Source organism: Phocoena phocoena, chromosome 1 (genome assembly GCF_963924675.1).
Source record: "Phocoena phocoena chromosome 1, mPhoPho1.1, whole genome shotgun sequence".
In the NCBI taxonomy this organism is placed as follows: Eukaryota; Metazoa; Chordata; class Mammalia; order Artiodactyla; family Phocoenidae; genus Phocoena; species Phocoena phocoena.
The window spans coordinates 163,075,007-163,096,863 of NC_089219.1; the positions used below are offsets into that span (position 1 = coordinate 163,075,007).

At 36.0% G+C, this 21,857-nt stretch overlaps 1 protein-coding gene across 7 annotated transcripts in view; it reads left to right on the top strand.

The window, feature by feature from the left end:
- The window catches only part of CDC42BPA (CDC42 binding protein kinase alpha), a 323,215-nt gene that overhangs the window by 256,159 nt on the left and 45,199 nt on the right, over positions 1–21,857 (top strand). For 4 of the 7 annotated variants that reach the window (XM_065875747.1, XM_065875728.1, XM_065875764.1 and 1 more), the window contains 4 exons: positions 5,697–5,802; positions 6,230–6,378; positions 7,854–7,945; positions 10,311–10,387. In XM_065875747.1, coding sequence (XP_065731819.1) covers positions 5,697–5,802; positions 6,230–6,378; positions 7,854–7,945; positions 10,311–10,387 — 424 coding nt within the window. Of the gene's footprint in view, positions 1–5,696; positions 5,803–6,229; positions 6,379–7,853; positions 7,946–10,310; positions 10,388–11,452; positions 11,501–19,205; positions 19,245–21,857 lie in introns of all 7 variants that reach the window. The other 3 variants (XM_065875718.1, XM_065875737.1, XM_065875754.1) reach the window with 3 other exon arrangements.

Genomic DNA, 21,857 nt, shown 5'->3' on the forward strand with positions numbered 1-21,857 from the left:
ATATGATCTATCCTGGAGAATATTCCATGAACACTTGAGAAGAATGTGTATTCTGTTGGTTTTGGATGGAATGTCCTATAAATATCAATTAAGTCCATCTTGTTTAATGTATCATTTAAAGCTTGTGTTTCCTTATTTATTTTCATTTTGGATGATCTGTCCATTGGTGAAAGTGGGGTGTTAAAGTCCCCTACTATGATTATGTTACTCTCGATTTCCCCTTTTATGGCTGTTAGCATTTGCCTTATGTATTGAGGTGCTGCTATGTTGGGTGCATAAGTATTTACAATTGTTATATCTTCTTCTTGGATTGATCCCTTGATCATTATGTAGTGTCCTTCCTTGTCTCTTGTAGCATTCTTTATTTTAAAGTCTATTTTACCTGATATGAGTATTGCTACTCCAGCTTTCTTTTGATTTTCATTTGCATGGAATATCTTTTTCCGTCCCCTCACTTTCAGTCTGTATGTGTCCCTAGGTCTCAAGTGGGTCTCTTGTAGACAGCATATATATGGGTCTTGTTTTTGTATCCATTCAGCCAGTCTGTGTCTTTTGGTTGGAGCATTTAATCCATTTACATTTAAGGTAATTATCGATATGTATGTTCCCATTCCCATTTTCTTAATTGTTTTGGGTTTGTTATTGTAGGTCTTTTCCTTCTTTTTTGTTTCTTGCCTAGAGAAGTTCCTTTAGCAGTTGTTATAGAGCTGGTTTGGTGGTGCTGAACTCTCTCAGCTTTTGCTTGTCTGTAAAGGTTTTAATTTCTCCATCAAATCTGAATGAGATCCTTGCTGGGTAGTGTAATCTTGGTTGTAGGTTTTTCTCCTTCATCACTTTAAATATGTCCTGCCAGTCCCTTCTGGCTTGCAGAGTTTCTGCTGAAAGATCAGCTGTTAACCTTATGAGGATTCCCTTGTGTGTTATTTGTTGTTTTTCCCTTGCTGCTTTTAATATGCTTTCTTTGTATTTAATTTTTGACAGTTTGATTAATATGTGTCTTGGCGTATTTCTCCTTGCATTTATCCTGTATGGGACTCTCTGTGCTTCCTGGACTTGATTAACTATTTCCTTTCCCATATTAGGGAAGTTTTCAACTATAATCTCTTCAAATATTTTCTCAGTCCCTTTCTTTTCCTCTTCTTCTTCTGGAATCCCTATAATTTGAATGTTGGTGCATTTAATGTTGTCCCAGAGGTCTCTGAGACTGTCCTCAGTTCTTTTCATTCTTTTTTTTTATTCTGCTCTGCAGTAGTTATTTCCACTATTTTATCTTCCAGGTCACTTATCCGTTCTTCTGCCTCAGTTATTCTGCTATTGATCCCTTCTAGAGAATTTTTTTCATTTATTGCATTGTTCATCACTGTTTTTTTGTTCTTTAGTTCTTCTAGGTCCTTGTTAAACGTTTCTTGTATTTTCTCCATTCTATTTCCAAGATTTTGGATCATATTTACTATCATTATTCTGAAATCTTTTTCAGGTAGACTGCCTATTTTCTCTTCATTTGTTAGGTCTGGTGGATTTTTGCCTTGCTCCTTCATCTGCTGTGTATTACTCTGTCTTCTCATTTTGCTTAACTTACTGTGTTTGGGGTCTCCTTTTCGCAGGCTGCAGGTTCGTAGTTCCCGTTGTTTTTGGTGTCTGCCCCCAGTGGCTAAGGTTGGTTCCATGGGTTGTGTAGGCTTCCTGGTGCAGGGGACTAGTGCTTGTGTTCTGGTGGTTGAGACTAGATCTTGCCTTTCTGGTGGGCAGGTCTACGTCTGGTGGTGTGTTTTGGGGTGTCTGTGGACTTATTATGATTTTAGGCAGCCTCTCTGCTAATGGATGGGTTGTGTCCCTGTCTTGATAGTTGTTTGGCATAGGGTGTCCAGCACTGTAGCCTGCTGGTCATTGAGTGGAGCTGGGTCTTGGCGAGGAGATGGAGATCTTTGGGAGATTTTTGCCATTTGATATTACATGGAGCTGAGAGGTCTCTTGTGGACCAGTGTCCTAAACTTGGCTCTCCTACCTCAAAGGCACAGCTCTGACGCCTGGCTGGAGCACCAAGAGCCTGTCTTCTACATGGCTCAGAGTAAAAGGGAGAAAAAAAGAAAGAAGAAGATAAAATAAAATAAAAGTTATTAAAATAAAAATAATTATTTAAAAAAAATTTTAAGGTAATAAAAGAAAGAAAGAGAAGAGAGCAACCAAACCAAAAAACAAATCCACCAATGATAACATGTGCTAAAAACTATGCTAAAAAAAAAAAAAAGGACAGACAGAACCCTGGGACAAATGGTAAAAGCAAAGCTATACAGACAAAATCTCACACAGAAGCATACACATACACATTCACAAAAAGAGAAAAAGGAAAAAAAATATATATATATATATTGTTGCTCCCAAAGTCCACCTCCTCAGTTTGGGATGATTCGTTGTCTTTTCAGGTATTCCACAGATGCAGGGTACATCAAGTTGATTGTGGAGATTTAATCCACTGCTCCTGAGGCTGCTGGGGGAGATTTCCCTTTCTCTTCTTTGTTCACACAGCTCCTGGGGTTCAGCTTTGGATTGGACCCGCCTCTGTGTGTAGGTTGCCTGAGGGCATCTGTTCTTCGCTCAGACAGGACGGGGTTAAAGGAGCAGCTGATTCGGGGGCTCTGGCTCACTCAGGCCGGGGGGAGGGAGGGGTACGGATGCGGGGCAAGCCTGCAGCGGCAGAGGCCGGCGTGACGTTGCACCAGCCTGAGGCGTGCCGTGTGCTCTTCCGGGGAAATTGTCCCTGGATCACGGGACCCTGGCAGTGGCGGGTTGCACAGGCTCCCGGGAGGAGAGGTGTGGATAGTGACCTGCGTTTGCACACAGGCTTCTTGGTGGTGGCAGCAGCAGCCTTAGCGTCTCATGCCCGTCTCTGGGGTCCGCGCTGATAACCGTGGCTCGTGCCAGACTCTGGAGCTCCTTTAAGCAGCGCTCTTAATCCCCTCTCCTCGTGCACCAGGAAACAAGGAGGGAAGAAGAAGTCTCTTGCCTCTTCGGCAGTTCCAGGCCTTTTCCCGGACTCGCCCCGCCCGCCCTGGCGGGTGAGCAGACAAGCCTCTCGGGCTGGTGAGTGCCGGTTGGCACCGATCGTCTGTGCGGGAATCTCTCCGCTTTGTCCTCCACACCCCTGTTGCTGCGCTGTCCTCAGCATCTCCGAAGCTTCCCCGCCCCCCGACCCCCCCCCCCCCCCCGCCCCGTCTCCACCAGTGAAGGGACTTCTAGTGTGTGGAAACCTTTCCTCCTTCACAGCTCCCTCCCACTGGTGCAGGTCCCGTCCCTATTCTTTTGTTTCTGTTTTTTCTTTTTTCTTTTGTCCTACCCAGGTACGTGGGGAGTTTCTTGCCTTTTGGGAGGTCTGAGGTCTTCTGCCAGTGTTCAGTAGGTGATCTGTAGGAGTTGTTTCACATGTAGATGTATTTCTGATGTATCTGTGGGGAGGAAGGTGATCTCCATGTCTTACTCTTCCACCATGTTGAAGCTCCTCCTAAACCTGTTTAAAAAATAAAAAAGTTAAGAGAATGAGTAGTGTAAGCTTAAGCAGATGGCCTAGAAGGAAGGGGCAAGAGATGGTGTTGGGTTGGAGAAAGTGCGATGTTTTTAAGATTTAGGTTGGAAGTAGACAATGATTATGAAAAGGAATTGTTGTGCAAGACCTAGGGCCTAGTGGAACTTAAATGGCATGAGTGTGTAGTTGACACAGTCTTTTTTTTCTTTTTTCATCACCCTTCCCATCAGTAATTTTTTGTAGGCAAGAAAATAGACATAGGTTTAATCAAAAGTTGAGAATTAGTGGAAGACCACAGTGGTAAGGGAATGTGAATGTATTCAAGATGTAAATAAAAAGCAAAGTTAGAAGGTATTGTTTTTTGTATAATATTGCAAACAACATCATAGCAATTTACATGGAGTTGTTTGATTTCCAAAGTGAATAAAACACACTGGATTTCATTGGCTCCTGGAAATGTGCATAAGCCAAGATCTCTGAGCTATGAGAGATACTAAACCAGCACTGGCTGAGACCTATTAGCCTGGTGAAATGGTAGTATAGTTTTCTTAATTGCTACTCTTGAGTGTCTTTAGAGGAAAATAAAAAATGTCTTTGGAGGAAAAACAGTTTTCCCCATCTATATTTATTCTTTATGTTATAGATTAGGTGATTAAATGAAAAGATTGTGGTCACTTGTGGTGTCCAAAGTTAAAGAATTTTAGAAGGAAACAGCATCCCAATACACAAACTTTCTTAATATTTTCTTAAGCCACTTTTCTTTAAAAGGCTGTGAACATATATACATGTATGTAGAGCCTACAAATATGTAGCTATCACTAGAGTGGGCAACTTAACAGTGATTTTATTTGCTCCTTTATTCTTTTGTTTGTCCTCCAAAGCACTTTCCCATCTGAGAGAAGAAGGGATCAAACCCCTTTTAAAGGGCCTCTTTAAGATGTAGATATGGGGGCTTCCCTGGTGGGGCAGTGGTTGAGAGTCCGCCTGCTGATGCAGGGGACATAGGTTCGTGCCCCGGTCCGGGAAGATTCCACATGCCGCGGAGCGGCTGGGCCCGTGAGCCATGGCCGCTGAGCCTGCGCGTCCGGAGCCTGTGCTCCGCAACGGGAGAGGCCACAGCAGTGAGAGGCCCGCATACCGCAAAAAAAACCCCAAAAAACAAAAAGATGTAGATATGGAGTGATATGTAGGTAGACAGATGAATTTAACTCCTCAGGAGTTTAAATTGTAACAGATGCTGAATCAAGCCTCAAGATTTAAACTTGTCTGCTGTATGCATCACAGATATGTATTGATTTACCTGAAATATACTTTCCTCATGGCTATTCAATGGCCTGAATTTTATTGAATATAATTTGAAAACATTTCTCTCTAAAATCATGTAATTACATCAGCAAGATAGCCTTAAAATAGTAAATAGAAACTGAGTTTCGGGAATTCCCTGGTCCAGTGTTTAGGACTCTACGCTTCCACTTTTTCCACCGCTGGGGGCCCTGGTTTGATCCCTGGTCCGGGAACTAAGATCGCACATGCCTTGGGGTGCAGCCAGGGCGGGGCAGGGCAGGGGTGGGGTGGGGGGGGTGGGGGGGGTTGTAGAAACTGAGTTTCAGTAGACTTTCATCTTTTCTCTTTGTTATATCATTGACCATTTTAGAAAACAAAAGAGCTTTATTACAACACAGAATTTTTGTTTTTTACAAAATATTCTACTTAAAACTTTCTAAATTTAGTGTACTTCAGTTTTAAGAAGGGTGTGTTGTGTTTTCGTAAGATAAAAAATGGAATCTAATAATAAATCTTAATATTCTTTAGAAGTCATGTGAGTGTGTGTGTGTGTGTGTGTGTGTGTGTGTGTGTGTGTATGTTTAATGTTAGATTAAAAGAGTATTCTGTGGCTCAAGGGTGAAGTTTTACTGATTTATCAGATATGTATGACTTGGACCTTTCTAAACATGGCCACCTTTATCTGTAAATAACTGAACAGTTCAATAAACTATTTCCCACTTGTTGACAGTAGTGCTGTGGTAGACCTTTAAAAGAAGATATTAAGAACATCTTTAAATTTCTGTCACTTTTCACTTATTTCTTTATGATGCTTTGAAGTAATATATATCTCACTGAAGTTTTCTGTTTTACTTTGGTACTTGATCTCTGTCTTTATTTGCATGTATTCTAGGGTCAGTGATGAAAAGGATGCACGAGGATATCTTCAGGCCTTAGCTTCTAAAATGACTGAAGAATTGGAAGCTTTAAGAAACTCCAGCTTGGGTACCCGAGCAACAGTAAGCTCTGCCATTTAGCAAGCAGGCTTATTATATCAGTCGGTGGGAAGGCTCAGCAAACACTGTAATAAATCTGAGTACTTACATCAGTTTGTCTAGGCTTTGCCTACTGTAAAGATTTTCATGAGGAATCATTCAACGTTTTTCCAGTTTAGGAAATTATAATACATAGCTGCTTAACTATAATTTGTGTGGCTAGCCATTAATGGTAATAACCATAAAAAATAAATGCACTTATAATGTGAGTCTACAGTTTTTCTGAATTTAATGAAAAATAATATATTTTCACAAGTAATAGTTCTTTTAAATTCTTTACTTAGGGAAAGATAGTTCTTTTGAGTAGTTTCCAAATTCACTTATATTACTAAACTTAAATGTTAAAGATAAAATCGAATGGAGCTAAAAACGCGGTCATATTATTTCATAGGATATGCCCTGGAAAATGCGTCGTTTCGCAAAACTGGATATGTCAGCTAGACTGGAGTTGCAGTCAGCCCTGGATGCAGAAATAAGAGCTAAGCAGGCCATCCAAGAAGAGCTGAATAAAGTTAAAGCATCTAACATCATAACAGAATGGTAAGACTGAATAATATAGTCCCACTAGAGTGATTTCTAATTTGGTCCAGAAGTTTCTGGAGAGAAGTTACAAGTTTAGTTTCCTACCTGTCTATACCTTTTTTTTTTAAGTGATGACCAGAAAAAAACTATGAATATTTGAAAATGAATTGATGATTTTAGGCCTTGTGTGCAGTGATGCAATTTTAATACAGCTTTGTTTCTGACTTGTCCTTAAAGTGGAATTAACAGTACTAATTAATATTCTGTTATTTACTTTTCCCCTTATTTGTAAAATTCACTCTCAAATTTTATTCTATTAAATCCAAAATAATCTTTTGTTCAAGAATATCACATTAGTATAAAATTGCAGCATAGAGTCAGAACAAACTATAGTCATCTGAAAATTCTGGCCTCTACCATAGGTTTTTTTACAAATGAAGTTTCAAGTGATGGTAAATTTCTTAAGGGTAGAATATACTTAAATTATCCTTTCTTTCATGTTATGTATTAAAAAAAGTGTATCCCCCACAGGTCCAGGACAGTTAGCTAATGAATACATTCCCTCCATTCTTATCACAACAGTAGAACAAATCATACTCTGAATAAATAAATGATAAAAGGAAACTCGTAATTGGATTGGTTCAAGAATAAGTTATAGAGGAATAAGGTGATATAGAGGAACAGTAGAAAGTTCATGTTGCAAATCAAAATGTAAATAGAAAAATCCATTTGGTGCTCAGAATACCAAATGTTGCAAAGGCATTCAGCATGAAAAGAAATATAGTCCCATAAATTCGGTTTTTAATGGTATGAAGCACCCCAGTTGAATTATAAGCTCTTGCTATGAATTATCCAATCATAAATTAAGTATGTTTTACTGAAATGTGCTAGTGTAACATTGAAAATGGAAAAAAAACTGTTTTTGGAGAATATGAATTGATCCCAACATAAAGAACTGCTAAATGTCATTCTCTGTATTGTAATTTGGAATAAGTGTGATCTTTCTGCTTATGCTTAGGACATATAAATTTACACATTTGTTCATAAATCAGGAATGTGAGTCAAACTGAAAATTACAAGTTTAGTCACTTTCATGGTTCTCTATGAAAGAAGTCTAACAATTCTAAAATTAACCTTTGATTTTATGACATTTTTTAATTTAATAATGTAGCTCAGAGCCAGCAACTTTTCTATAAAAGGAAAGATAATAAATACTTTGGGGCTTGTAAGCCATATAGCTTCTGTCTGCTCAGCTCTGCTGTTGAGTACAAAAGCAGCCATAGACAGCATATAAATGAATGAGCCTGACTGTGTTCCAGTAAATCTTTATTTACGCAAGCATAGATGACAGGCTAGATTTGTCCTTCCTGTAGTAGTTTTCAATTCCCTACTTTATCATGACTGACATTTAAACCAATTAAGTTCAACTACATACATGATGGCTCACTAACCAACAATATAAATAATGACACTTTTCCTTTTTTTCCCTTAAGTAAACTAAAAGATTCAGAGAAGAAGAACTTGGAACTGCTATCAGAAATTGAACAACTGATAAAGGACACTGAAGAGCTTAGATCTGAAAAGGGTATGGGAACGTGTTTTGCATCAACCAGGACTTAATGTTCTGTTATGAATACATTTTATTATACAAGAATCAGCCTACTGTGTAGGCAGGAGAATTGTTCACATACACAGTTCTGGCACTCATTTATAGATGTATGTGTATATGGCGCACGCACGCGCGAGCACACACACACACACACACACACACACACATATTTGGTAGACAAGTCTCCTGAGTCATTTTGTTTTACTTGATATGCATTGTTTAAAGATTTCTTAACAGAAAACTCACTGTGCCATAAATTTGACTGTTTTTTCAGGACCATGGACTATATCATGAAGAATATTTTTATGATTGGAAAAATTTGTTTTTATCATATACTTTATACTATTCTCAAACGTTATAGGGGATTCACTCTCAGGGTAGTTGATGAAATAATGTATGAAATAACTAAAGATTAACCTAATCCAGTATTAGAAAGACAACTCAGTGACAAAGAATTATTTGGGCATTTCGGTGTCTTCTTCCATGTTTGATACTCAAAGTGCTTGCCCTGTGGGATTTTCCAGGATTTATTCCCATTTTCTTGAAAACATTACTTGAGCATTTTTTCATTAATGTAAAAAGTAACTCAGAGTGCTTGGTAGCTTTATTACATGAACTTCAACGTTCTTTCCATAACATGGGCATTAAGAATGTGAAGATTTAATTTTTTAAAATTCAGAATGTTATTATCTTAATGAAAGGATCTCTTATATATAGTTGTTAAAAATTCATTTTCCTGACAGTATTCCTGACTGAATACTGAACTAGTTAATAGGCTCTGTGTTGTACTTATGTGCTGCCTTATCATTTCGCAGTTCTGTGACACACAGTGACGTAAAGCTGGTTGGGTCTCCGCATTTGCTTTTAAAATTGTGGCAGGAAGAGGGTAATCACACAAAGGAGTTAACATGAAAAAGCCATTAAAAGTAGTAGATAAATTTTTGTTGATTGAATTTCCTAGTGAGCAAGAAGGAAGGAAGGAACCCAGAAAAAGTGAATTAGGAACTCAGATTAGGAGTACAAAGCATCATGCTAAAATGAGAATCAAGCTTAATTTTCATGTATGAAGAGTGGAAGGAGCTGTGTTATTTAGTGAGTAGAGGAAAAAGAATATATAAGACATGGAGGACCTGTGGCCCTAAAGGCAATTTGTATAGAAAAGAGACCAGTGAAGAGTATGACTTACTATAACACACCAGTTGGCATTGATTGCATCATTTTAAAGTAGATCTAAACTTGCGAAAGAAGAAATCGTTTATCACATTGCAGGCTAACCTATGACTATGGTTTTATATTTGGATTTTGAGCCTTGCAGAATAATAAAATTTCACTATATGTTGTAACATAATAGTCTACTTAAATAATACAATGTAATGTTTATATAATGAGGGCAAGGATTTTGTTTTCCTGCTTTATTTACTATTATATATCCAGTATCTAGACAGGGTTTGGCAAATAAAAGACTCTCAATAAATATTCATTGATGGAATGAATTTCTGAACATACTGCCTTATCTGGCAACTATGGTATATTATTAGAGAGTAATTCAAAAAGCACATAATTTGATATCAGTTGATATCAGTTCCTAAAACGCTATGGAGATCAAAAATGTGTGTTGGTTGTTTCTCCTTTTCCTCCCCAGTATTTATCATTATGTGTATTTTAAGAATTAATTTGGAAATCATGTATTTAAAGTTAATACCATAGCCAAGAGGTATGAGTGAATTTTTTTTAATTTGCCTGAGAAAAGCTAGGGTTTGGAGTCCTCATTCACCAACCCTAGTTTTTCTCAGACAAAATTTTTTAATTTCATGCAATTTTTGTCAATAAAACAGTAAATGAAATCAGATTGAGGCCTTAGCAAAAGTTTTTTCATAATTAAATAAGTTTGTTGTATCACTGCATTTTTAAATAAAAGATTATTTATATTAATATATACTATATGCTTGATGAGAGTATTTCAAAAAGGAAACCTTGTTTGGTGATAGATTACCTTAGAAAAATCAGACGTAACCAGGGTCCTATTTTAAAATTTTTCTCAAGAGTACCAAAAGATTTAATGTGCTTCTTACAGTGTACTGTGTAGGAAAAGAAATTCAGGAACTCAAATAAGTCAAGAAACAAGTATTTCATGGAGTCTGATATAATTTAACTATTGAGTGATATTCCAAGAAACATTAATGTATTTTAGTTTTTTAAGTATGTGGAGTTAATGATGTTAATTGGTTTTAAAATACAGTAGTTTGTGAGCAGCTTTTTAATAGATTCAGACAGGAAAGGTTATCCATGAAAATTAGTTTTAATTGTTCTAGTTTTAAAAAAAGTTGCTGCTGTCTTCTAGGTATAGAGCACCAAGACTCACAGCATTCTTTCTTGGCATTTTTGAATACGCCTACCGATGCTCTGGATCAATTTGAAGTAAGTATTAAACTTTTCATATATCCTCTGCAGTCAATTTAAAATTTACTTTGTGATTTAAAATTTATTTGCAATAAAACCTTTATTGCATCCCATATAAGAGGACCTAGAATCTTATATAAACAAAAGCGTATTAGGAAAGGAATATGTTCTGCAATGTTATGGAAACTTTAATCATAAACTTTTCTTGTGTTTAAGAAAAATCTAAGAAAGATCTAAATAAGAGGGTCGTTGATAAGATTTAAAAGAAATTTCATCTCTTTCCCTGAGGAACAGTAAGTGCAGAACAAATCCTGACTTTAAATAATTTTGACACTTTTCTTTTTTCTCCAAAGCATAGAGCCACAGTAAAAAACAAGTGAAAATTTCAGAGCTCACAATAGGGCAATGCTGGTTCTAGTTCCAAATCAATTCAGTTTTTTAGAAGTATACCAAAAGAATGCTTTTTGTTAAAAGTATTACATAGACTTTATTTGGCACACTCCATTATAATGAAATAGTGATTATATGACTCTGTCATTCTTTGGTACTTAAATTCTTTGCTAGAAAAAAAAATAAGATATGAAGTATATTTTTATGTCAGAAAACTTAAGTTAGTGATTATATCTTAATCAACAAATAATCGTATGTCTCTGTGCAAGGCACTGTTCTAGGTGCTGGAGATACAGTAGTGACCAAATTGACAAAGTCCTGCCCCTCAAGAAGCTTACATTCTAGCAGGAACGATTAGAGGCAGAGATTCTGTTGCTTACTTTTAGTTGTTACCTTCTGGAGTGCTTCCATTTAATTTGATTATTAATGAGCTTCAGCTTAATACATTTTGAGCACAGTATATGAATTGTATTTCATTCTTTTGGGAAAGGAAAACCGAATCACTCTTTAAAAAGTAATTAATGAATTTCTACGTTTCTTGAGAAACAGTGACAGTGACTGCTTTTCTCATTTATTTATTTGAATTAATGTCATTTGCCTTTCAATTGTTTTATAAAATTTTTGATTTATTATTTCCTATTAAATTGCTTCATCCATTTTTTCTATTTTTTTATTGCTGTATTCGTTAAATAGGATTCCTTTTCTTCTTCCTCATCTTCACTGATTGATTTTTTGGATGACGTAAGTCTTTGATTTTCAAACCAATGCATCCTTCAGTAAAAGAGATCAGTGAATTGATATGAAGAATTTACCTAGTAATGCAGTCAGTTTTAGAAATATCACACTTGATAATTTGTGAGCCAAAATGTGCTTCTTTCTTACTTTAAACACAATGAAGAGTTATCATTATTAAATATAATAAAGTAAAAATGTACTTTTAAAAATGTGTTGTCCATCAGAGAATCTCTATAGTTCCATGCTTTGCAACAATTCTGAAGACTGGAATGCTTATTTGATTATTGTCACTATAGAGATATGGATATAAGTAATTGCTCATTTTTGTTTTTCATGGCAATTTCTATTTCATATTCCCCTTTTCTTTTCAGCACTTTACTATTTAGTTTATATGTTAGTTAAAAGTAAACCCCTGGTGGTAGAATCAGAACAAGTGACACGTTTTATTAACTCTTCCAGTAGATTTTATCATGACACAATAATCGAGTACAGATCAATTTTTAATGCCGACAGAATTTCTCTTCTAATGTAAAAAATGATTTTAGTTAATATATGCACTACATTCACTATAAATTAACTGCATTATCATTTTCTCTCTTAAATTAATTGTATAGATTTATTAATTTAGAAGTTCCTAATGTATAGTGTTCCTCTCTTTACAGAAATACCTGACATATACATTCTCTCTAATCCACATTAAATGGCACAATAATTCTTGTTGTAAAGCATTGTATTATCCCGTTGAACATTCTATCTTTACGGAAATTTGGAAATAAAATGGGTTCAAATGCAAATATTGTGCATATAACTATTTTTAAACCAGGGGAAATTCTTTAAATGTTTTATTTTTTGTGTTTTGTTAACTATAATTCTTATATTGAGGAGAGTATTAAGCATAATTTTCTACTAAAGAAAACTCCTGATCTATATTTTTAAGTGATTTTTTATTTCTTTGAAATATTTATACCAAAGTGTGCACCTTTCCATTCTAAATGGAAACTATTTTATTATTCTTGAGACAAATAATTAAACTAGCTAATTCTGCATTGTGATAAAAAGAGAACTCTTGATGTACAATAATATTTGATGTTATAATCTGATGTATATTTTACTATTCTAAAATACTCAGTATGGTATTTCCATACAGATAACATTCACCTTAAAAAGAATGGGAAGGAAGTTTGAACAAATATTTTAGTTGTCCTTTCTCCTAGAAGACCATTTTCATTTTTCTTTCTAATAAACTCTTCTCCACATCCCTTTTTCTCCCACAAAAATCTTTGAATGTACAACACAGGAGTAGTATGTATTTTGGTAAATAGGTTAGCTCTTCTCAGCAGAAGCACATCTCAGCCCACTCCTGTCTCATCTCTGCTCTCATATGCTGTCTTCTGCCACCACCCAGCTGTAGTGTCTGTTTCCCACTTTTACTTTTCCTCTAGAAGTACCCTTTCTTACCCTTCACCCACTATTACCCAGTACAGATACAGTTCAGACATACATGTAAATTGTAAAGTAGTACAAAGGAACTCCTATTATAAAGTAAACCAGAACTAAGTTCACAGAGGCTGCTGAATCTTTATGATTCAGGCTCCAGCTCTTCAAGGGCATGGTTTTTTTCTCATTTGCTTCCTGAGCACTTTCCTCTCAATTTACTGCTTAAGCACCTAAGCTGATTCAAATCCTGCCTCTGCCACTTTCTAGGTATATAATTTGGAGCAAGTTATCTAACCTTTCTGTGCACTGGTTTGCTCATCAGACAAACAAGGATAATAATAGTACTAATCTCATAAGGTTGTTGGAGAATTTAAAGAAACAACATATGTAATACCCTCAATAATACTGGTTATTATTTCCTTACTCTTAATAGACCAGTTCCCCTCCATTGCTGTGTTCTCTTTAGCTTCCTTTCTTGTCCACAAATTCAGTTTCACTTAAGTACTTCCTTAGTAGCTCTTCACCACTCAGCCTTCCGCTTACCACCAATGTGCATCATTATACTTTCCTCCTATTGAATCACATTACCACTGGAAATGCTTTTTACGTGTCAGGGCAAAGGCCAGCAGTAACCTCCCATTTAAAAAAATATTTTGTATTCTTAATTCATACTTTATGGCATAAACCTCTTATTTCCCTTCATAGTCTGTAACTGTGACCACCCTTCCCAGCATTATCATCCGTTTCACCCTCCCAGTCATAATAGAATGTTATTTTGAATAATGGTATTCAATCTTTGGCATGCTTGGGTTCAGCATCCAAGATACTTAGTATAAAACTCAAGTTCTGTAGCTTCCTTTCTCTTAGGCATGTGGATTCTTAAGGATTAAAATAAATCTTGATTGTTCTTTGTGCCCAAACTAGTTACGTTGTTGTGCACGACGTTTGAAATATGTGACTGTGCTCTATACTAAGTAGACTCCATCTCTTAACTAATCCACAGGACACATCCTCTGCTCATTCTTTTCTGTTTTCAATCTCATTGCTATAGAAAAGGAAAAGATTATGTTGAAGACCTAAAGTTGAATTGCAGTGAAATTTGTAGGTATAGGAGGGAATAAGGTTAGTTTTAAGCAAAATTGCACAAATGAAGTTTTCTTTTGTGTCCACACATCATTGACCTTCTCCATCTGCCCCCAGTAACCTAGTGCCCTCATACTGCCCTCAGATTCTTCAGAGCTTTATCACCAGTGCCGCCCCTCCCCGAAAATTACCTTCTAGTTTTTTCCTTAACCCTCCCACACAGGCCTATTAGAACTATAATTCTTTCACTTAAATAGTACACCTAATCACTCTCCTACCTCTAAGTTTTCCTCACTATGTTTTGCCTGTTATTCAAAATTCAGATGAATGCTAGGATTTGGGGCAATATGGGAAGACGTTCGGAACAAGATGCTTTCCTCTTAAGATACGCTGTTTAGACAACTCTTGACAGAAGAGAAAGAGTATATGTAACACCAGTCCCTCCTTCCCTCTGACTCAGGCACAGCAGAATACATTCTCAACATTCTGCTTCTGTAACTCAGCGTTTGCAGTTCCACATGTAGAATAATAGACTTTTCAAGGAGAAGAGAACCTTAGAAGATCTTTAGTCCAGTGGTTTTAGTAATTATTTACCACAGCACTACCACTAGTAGATAGGTTACTCTTCCATTAGTGAGAGTGACTTTTTAGGATTCTCAGTCTTTGGAGTAATAGGGACGTGTTGACAAAAGGGTTACGTGGCATTCTTTAGGGCAGATAAAAGGGGGTGGGGGGTGAGTTAATTTTGAGAGAAACTGAGACCATTTTGATTAGTGGTCCCTTGGGTAAGGCACTCCCATGTGAGTTACTGAGATAGCAGTTGAACAGATACCAGGATCCTTTCTGCTGTGGAAATGATTTCCTCTTTTACCCTTATCTTTCTTCTCAACCCCACGTGCCCAGTCCTAGACTGCCTGTGATACTGCATATTAGGCCCAGCGTCATCCTGCAGGTTACAGATCAGGGGAGCACATGGAGCTCAGTAGCTTAAGTTTTCTCCCATCTGTTCCCTTCATTCCTATGGTAGCAGAACCAGGGATCATCGGACTAAGCTTACAGGAACTTCCCATTCTGTTGAGTTCATTTTCTCCTTCTCAAGTGAACCCCCAAAATGCTTGACTTGACTATATTCAAGGAATACTAGTTATAGTTATATAAATGAATGAGTGGCTGTTTATATTTGATAAATATATTGTCATGTATATGAAACACGTGCTAGGTAAGTTGTGAGTTTTATTAAATTACAGTTCAGTACTCTGTTCATTTAGCCTAAGTTCACAAAAATGGAATTTGCCCATTTATCTGGCAAATGCGAATGTGTCAGCTTGATTTTTGGAGGTTGTCTTACTCTAGTGTACTGAGGAAGAGAGTAAATCAAGGAATTAAAGCTCTAGAATATAAAGGTCAGTCATAAAGGAATAGAGATGGTACCTTTAGTCCAACTGTCCAGTACTCCTAATATCATATTCTTTTCTTGCATTCTGGCCTATTAAGAGAAGAGTAGCCTGGGAGTATTGGCAAGCTGAGTTCCACTCTTGGTTTTGGCCTCATATAGAAGCTTACTAAGATGTCCCAAAATATTTAATTTCAGTCCTGGCTCCTAGGTTCCTTCATTTATGTCTTGCCTTTAACACTGTGCTCCCTCCTAGGTTCTTTCATATTCTGTCATAACCCATCACAGAAATCTGGGCTTGGCAGCATAGGTTTAGCTGTATCTGGGAAAAGTTGATCACACGTGAGAATCAATGGAAGACAAATTTCTAAAACATGCATTGTAAAGAGTTTTTAATCCTATGACCAAAGCTAGGCCTAGATCCTTCTGAGAAATTATGACATTTCTATAATTTCCTCCTTTAATACTTGTTTTTTAAAACTTCCACACGTTAAGCACAACCTGACTTGAAACTCTTACACTTCAGAAGATTGACATATGCAATTCTTCTCTAATTTAGGTAGTATGTTATATTATATGTTATATATCATATATTATATCAATAATATATTTGGGTAACTAGAGGAAAGAACCATGACTACATAGTCTTTTACCTCTTTGCTATTTTATTAAATAAGACCTCTGGAATGCATTAACTGAACCTTAAAATCTGTTAGCCAAATTCTGTGTCCACAAGATAAATTGCTTCTTTTGGTTTCTGCTTACCATGCTTACCTTCCATAATCAGCCTTAAAGTTTTGGTGGGAATTTATAGACCTAGATATAAAAAGGTATATGAAAAAAAATTAAAATAAAAAAGGTATATGATTGCATATTAAGAAAATGTACTGGTTTCCAATGCTTGCTATAAGATCAGTTTCAGTGTTTATAGAAAACCATGGTATGTGTGGGTATGTATAAGAGTGTGTGTGTTTTCCTCTAATTATGCCGTCCGGAAAGTGTAATTTGCTCTTTTCTATTGAAAATATAAAAATGGTCTGATTTCTAGGTAGCCACCTGGAGAAGAACATTATTACAATGGTGATTTAGTATCACTCTTAGCTTAGTGATACTAAATGCCAACTTAGAAAACTTGTTGTCCTTCCGATGCAAAGAGAGTTTTGAGAGACATTCTGACTTGTTTTTGGTATAGTGGAAATATAGTTTATTTTGAGCTATTCATGCTCTTTCTCATGGTTTTAACATACCCTAGACTTTAGGAGTATGGATAGCCAAAAACTAAGGGTTTCTCTATGTTTTACCACTTCTTACACGTGTGGTACTCTGCTGTGCACAGTGGTAGATGCTAAGATAAATCAGACTTAGAAGGAGACCTCAAAATGCTTATCTTATTATTAGAAAAAAATACACAGTTAATGTATTATGTGAAGTAGAAAATGGTAAATGCCATAAGAAATATTTAGGTTAAATATTGTAGAATTTCAGAAGGGTTCATTCAATATTTACGAAGAATTTTAAAATTTACAAGCTTTATGCTAAGCATAATACAGTATTTCCGGCCCTTAAGGATCTGAGTCTGATGGAAAAGACAAACATCTAAATAATTACAACACCAGTGGGAGAGGTACAATAATAAAAGATGTGGACTGCATATCATGGGAATATAAAGGAGATATTATGGAGCTTAGATTTAATCAGTCCTATATGTAATAATTATTAAAAGCCTTAACAGAGGAGAAAGGTGACCAGTTTCCTTTTGGACAAGTTAAGTTTGAGGTGCCTGAGGGACATCCATGTGGAAATGTCCAGCAGATAGTTTTCTAGATGAGTCAGAAGGTTAAGGAAAAGGAGTGAACTAGCAGTAGAAATCTGGGAATGATCAACATAGTTGAAAGTAGATTGAGATCTCCCAGGGAGAGATTGTAGCAAGAGAAAAGTAGTAAGTCAGAACAGAGAGCTGGGATCTCTCACATTGAGAAGGGTGTGGAGGCATAGGACTCCCGTAAGAGAAGGAGGGGCAGTGATCACAGGGGATGGTTCAGCAAAGTGTCGTTTCTCGAAAACTAAGGGAGTACAGAGTTTTAAGAGGTCAGCAGCCTCAGGTACAACCGGAGATATCTGGTACCGTAGGACAAACAGGAGCTACTGATCCTATCAGCATTTCATTAGGGCGATCAAAGCAGAAGCCAAATGGTACAGTACTGAGAAGTGAGTTGAGAGGCTAGGCAGTAGAGACAGTGATAGTATACCATCTTGAGAAGTCTGACTGAGAAGGTTTGAATCCTAGTTCTACCACTTACCAGTTTTGTTACCTGTTGCAAGTTAATCTGTTTTCTTCATGTTTAAAATTGGGATCATAATACCTACCTTATATTAATCCTTCTATGAGGATTAAAAAAGTTAATAAACGCAAAGTACTTTGAAAAGTATGTGTATGTATTTTACACATGATAAAGGTTAGCTATTATCATTATTAAGGAAGAGAAGGGAGAGATTAAATGTTAGAGGAAGGGTTGAGGGTTGAGTTATTTAATGTTTGGTTGTTTGGTTTGGGGGAGTGTGGAGGGAGACAGATACTTCCTATTAATCACTGAAGGAATATAACCAGGTTTGAACCTGAGACTTTAGCCTCCACCATAACGGAAGACTCACTGGACTAAGAAGAACCTGTTGAGAAATCTGCAGACTTTCTAATCCTGGTTTGCTTGTTAACTCTTTGGGACACAGTGTTTAAGTCACCTTCCATCCCAGTTTCCTACAGAAAGAAATAATACTTCCTGTGTACCAGTCCGTCAGAGCTATTGTACGAGTAAAACTGATCATCTTGGGTGATGTTTCTTATCCTTGAGGTTTTCTCTGAAATCTTCTGTAACTCCTATAGACTCAGGTTATAAATTCCCTCCTCTAGGTCCCCATAAAAATCTTGTGCATCCCTCCTCCAGGTTCCCATACAGACTTCGTACATGCCCTTATTATAGCATTTGCCACCTTGTTGATGGCATGATGTCTCCACCACCAGTCTGTGAACTGCCATACCCACTTTATCTTTTAAGTACCTGACATATTGTAAACACTCAGTAAATGTCAGGTTCAACTGAATATAGGAAATCGCCTGAGTAGAGATGGTATATATTTGTGAAACTCTATTACTTGAGCATCATAAATTTCAAAAACTTGAAAAATATTTCTATATAATTACTCATTGTTACTTTTTCTGAATTACTTAATTCTTTAATGTCAGAAAGGTGAAAGTGCCTCTTTTGATTAAGCCTAATGCCTAGTCAGGATGGACAATATTGTTGAAGTTACTTTTTGTTTTAATTGAACATCAGTAGTTCTGCAGGCCTAATTTAGCTCTTATCATTGAAAAGAGTCATCTTTGAAAAGAGCAAGAATTTGGTAGATAAATGTCTGAAGCAAGACTAGTTAATTAAATATTGTGTTAAATGCTTACTAGCACTAAATCAGAGTTATTTAGACCTTTTTGTGCTCCCATTTCAAGTTGCCACTGCCAACCTGTCCAGACAAGAAACTGGCCATAGCTTGATGGAGCATTATTTGGTGGGTGACTGTGCAAGGTCCAATGAAAACTTTATTACCACTCTTAGCCCTAGCCTGAGGAACTGTTTCTTTACTCTCCTGTCTTCCAGTTTTTCCTGAAAATACATGTACTTTCAACCTATCAAAAATGTGTCTTTATATGTATGTTTATATACTTTGTCTGTTAATACAGTATTAGTCATTGAGAGTCATGTGTGTAAATATTTGTAACGTAGTATTCTCCTTTCTTTGTTGAAGCGCTCTCCATCCTGTACTCCAGCTAGCAAAGGCAGACGTGTAAGAGACTATTGCACTTGTGTGCCCAGCCCGATGCCCTCTACCCCTATCTCTTATCCTTTTTGCCTGTGGTTGCAGTACACGCTGATGTTTTTGTGGTGTATTATTACATTTATTGCATGCTTTGTGCTGCTGCTCCTGCTATTGCTACTCTGCTTTTCTGTACTTTTTTTTTTTTTTTTTTTCTTTTTTGGCTTTGGCCGCAAAGCTTTAGGAATGTTCATATAAATTTCTGTAACCAAACTACTAAAATTATACGGTATCTTTTTTATTTTGATTGGGTAAAAGAGTGATCCTAAAGTATGCTTTCTAAATTGGTCACAAACAAAGTAAATGAGTTTCTAAATAATCTGATGTTAGCAATTATGTGGAGATTCTTAGAAATTTTAATTATGTAGAAAGAAAACTTGAAATTCATATTATGCAAAATTCAAAAAAGATTTGGGATAAGGTATAGATCTTACTGATTATAATTTTATGTAAATCAGTTCTGGAGAAACCTTTGATAGATTTTTTTAATGTAGCTCTAAGTTATATTCCCAAATATCTTGTATTTAGAGTTTTGAGGCAATGATGTTGGTAATAAATCATTTATATTCTAAGATATTTCCAAGATTTAAAAAAAAATTTAGCATTCTTTATACATGTATTGATAACAAGCTATAAACATCTTCCTATGCTAAGGCTAGTTCAGTGTTTCTCAATCTGAAATGGGCCAGACACTACCTCTCTACCTCTATCCTGCAAGATTCTGATGTGCCCAGAGTGGGGAATCTGTTTGTGAAAAGGTCTCAAATTTTTGTAAAGCAGCCTCCACCCGAACACCAATATACACACATTCAAACTCACTAGTTGAGAAGCTAGCTGACACTGTTTGCTCTGGTTTTTATATGCAATGTAAATAACACCATTAAAAAGGAAAATCTGTGATAGATGCAAATTTAAAATTTCTGCTTGTTGGCTTCATGATCATTGGTATTGATCAACACCTTAAATCCAGAATTTCAGACTGGGAAAGTTCTAAATCAGGGAATTATCTGGTTTATGGAAGGCATGGTAAGCAATAGAGTGACCCACTGCTTCCTGTACTCTTATCTTTCTGGTGTGATGGAGGGTTGATTGTAAAATGAACACGATTAACCCTAATATAGCACATGTTTTCAAACTACTGTTGAACAATGAATAAGCAGTTTCAGATACCAGTGGTATGGCCAGTAGAACTTCGACTTCAACTGATATCTCATTAATTAATGAAGTTTATGAAAGGATTTCTGGTCGACTGACTTATTTATTATTTTGACATTTGTAGAGAGTTAAAACCATTGGGTATTTGGATTTATCGAATCTGAATATATGTTCATTGGTATCATATAACCTCTAGAAGGGAAGACCAAGGTGTTGTGTGCCCAGTTATATTAGGTTCAAATCATTAGCCTGTGGTTTGACTACATTTTTATCTGTTTGCTTTTCAACAAATTTATCATTCAGAGAGATTTTGTTTTTCTGGTTAAATTTATCATAGATTAGTTATGTCTCTTACCTTGTAGACTTCTAGGGGCTTTGACCACCCAGAACATTTCTGTGAGTCTTTATTTAAATAGGAAAAATTTTTGAGGGAAATAGCTGTTATAAGACCCCTGCTGTTTAGTCTACATTTTTATTCTATAGGATATAAATAAGTCACACTTGACCAGAGCCTAATGACTTATAATTACATATGATTTTTTTAAATGCAGATGTGATAGGCTTGATAATTTGCTTTCCAGGCTTCCTTTAATTTTTCCTGTATTATTTGACAGATAAGAAGTCAGCCACTTACAAGTGGTGATGTCTGTGAGGGAGATGACTGAAGAATTACCAATTATTCAACAGTTAAATAGAAACATAGAATAGTGAGGGACTTTAATAGTCCCTGGGGACATCCATGAAAACAGCAGGACACAAATAGTTACCATTCCTAATAGTGGCCTTGAATCTAACAGTGGCGTACAATTTTATGTTACATAGTGTGTTTTTAGACAAGAAATGTACAATACTTTCATAAATTTAAAATTCTCTGAATGAACTATCATATAAATGAGGTATATATTTGTATTTCCCATGTGCTCTAAAGCCTCATTTACAATTTAAATAATGCTCTTTTTAAGTGGCGTTATTAATCATAGTGTAAGAAAGATTTGTTATTAATATCACTATTAATGTCTGAATACAGATGGTTATGAAAAGGTTCATAGTGTTTTCATTAATAGTGAGAAACACTGAGTATCTATTAGATTATTCCTTCAGAATTTAAAGCAGAAATTGTAAATAGCCAACTTGTGGCTGGACTTTCTTTTGTGTTTTCTTAGAACATGTGTAAATTCTCCAGAGCAGATATTCAAATCAATAAATTGAAAATAAGGAGAAATTTTCATAAAGAGAAACAAGTTATATTATTTGTAACTAGTAAGATTACATTTACTAGTCATAAACTTCAGTAATTTATTATTTGTTTTAGAATGATAAAATGTATTTAACTGTTGTCCAAATGATATAGACAATGTCCAATATTGTTTTTTAATCAAAAGAACAATTAACAGAAATAACTATATCACTAAAAGCTTGAGTTATAAA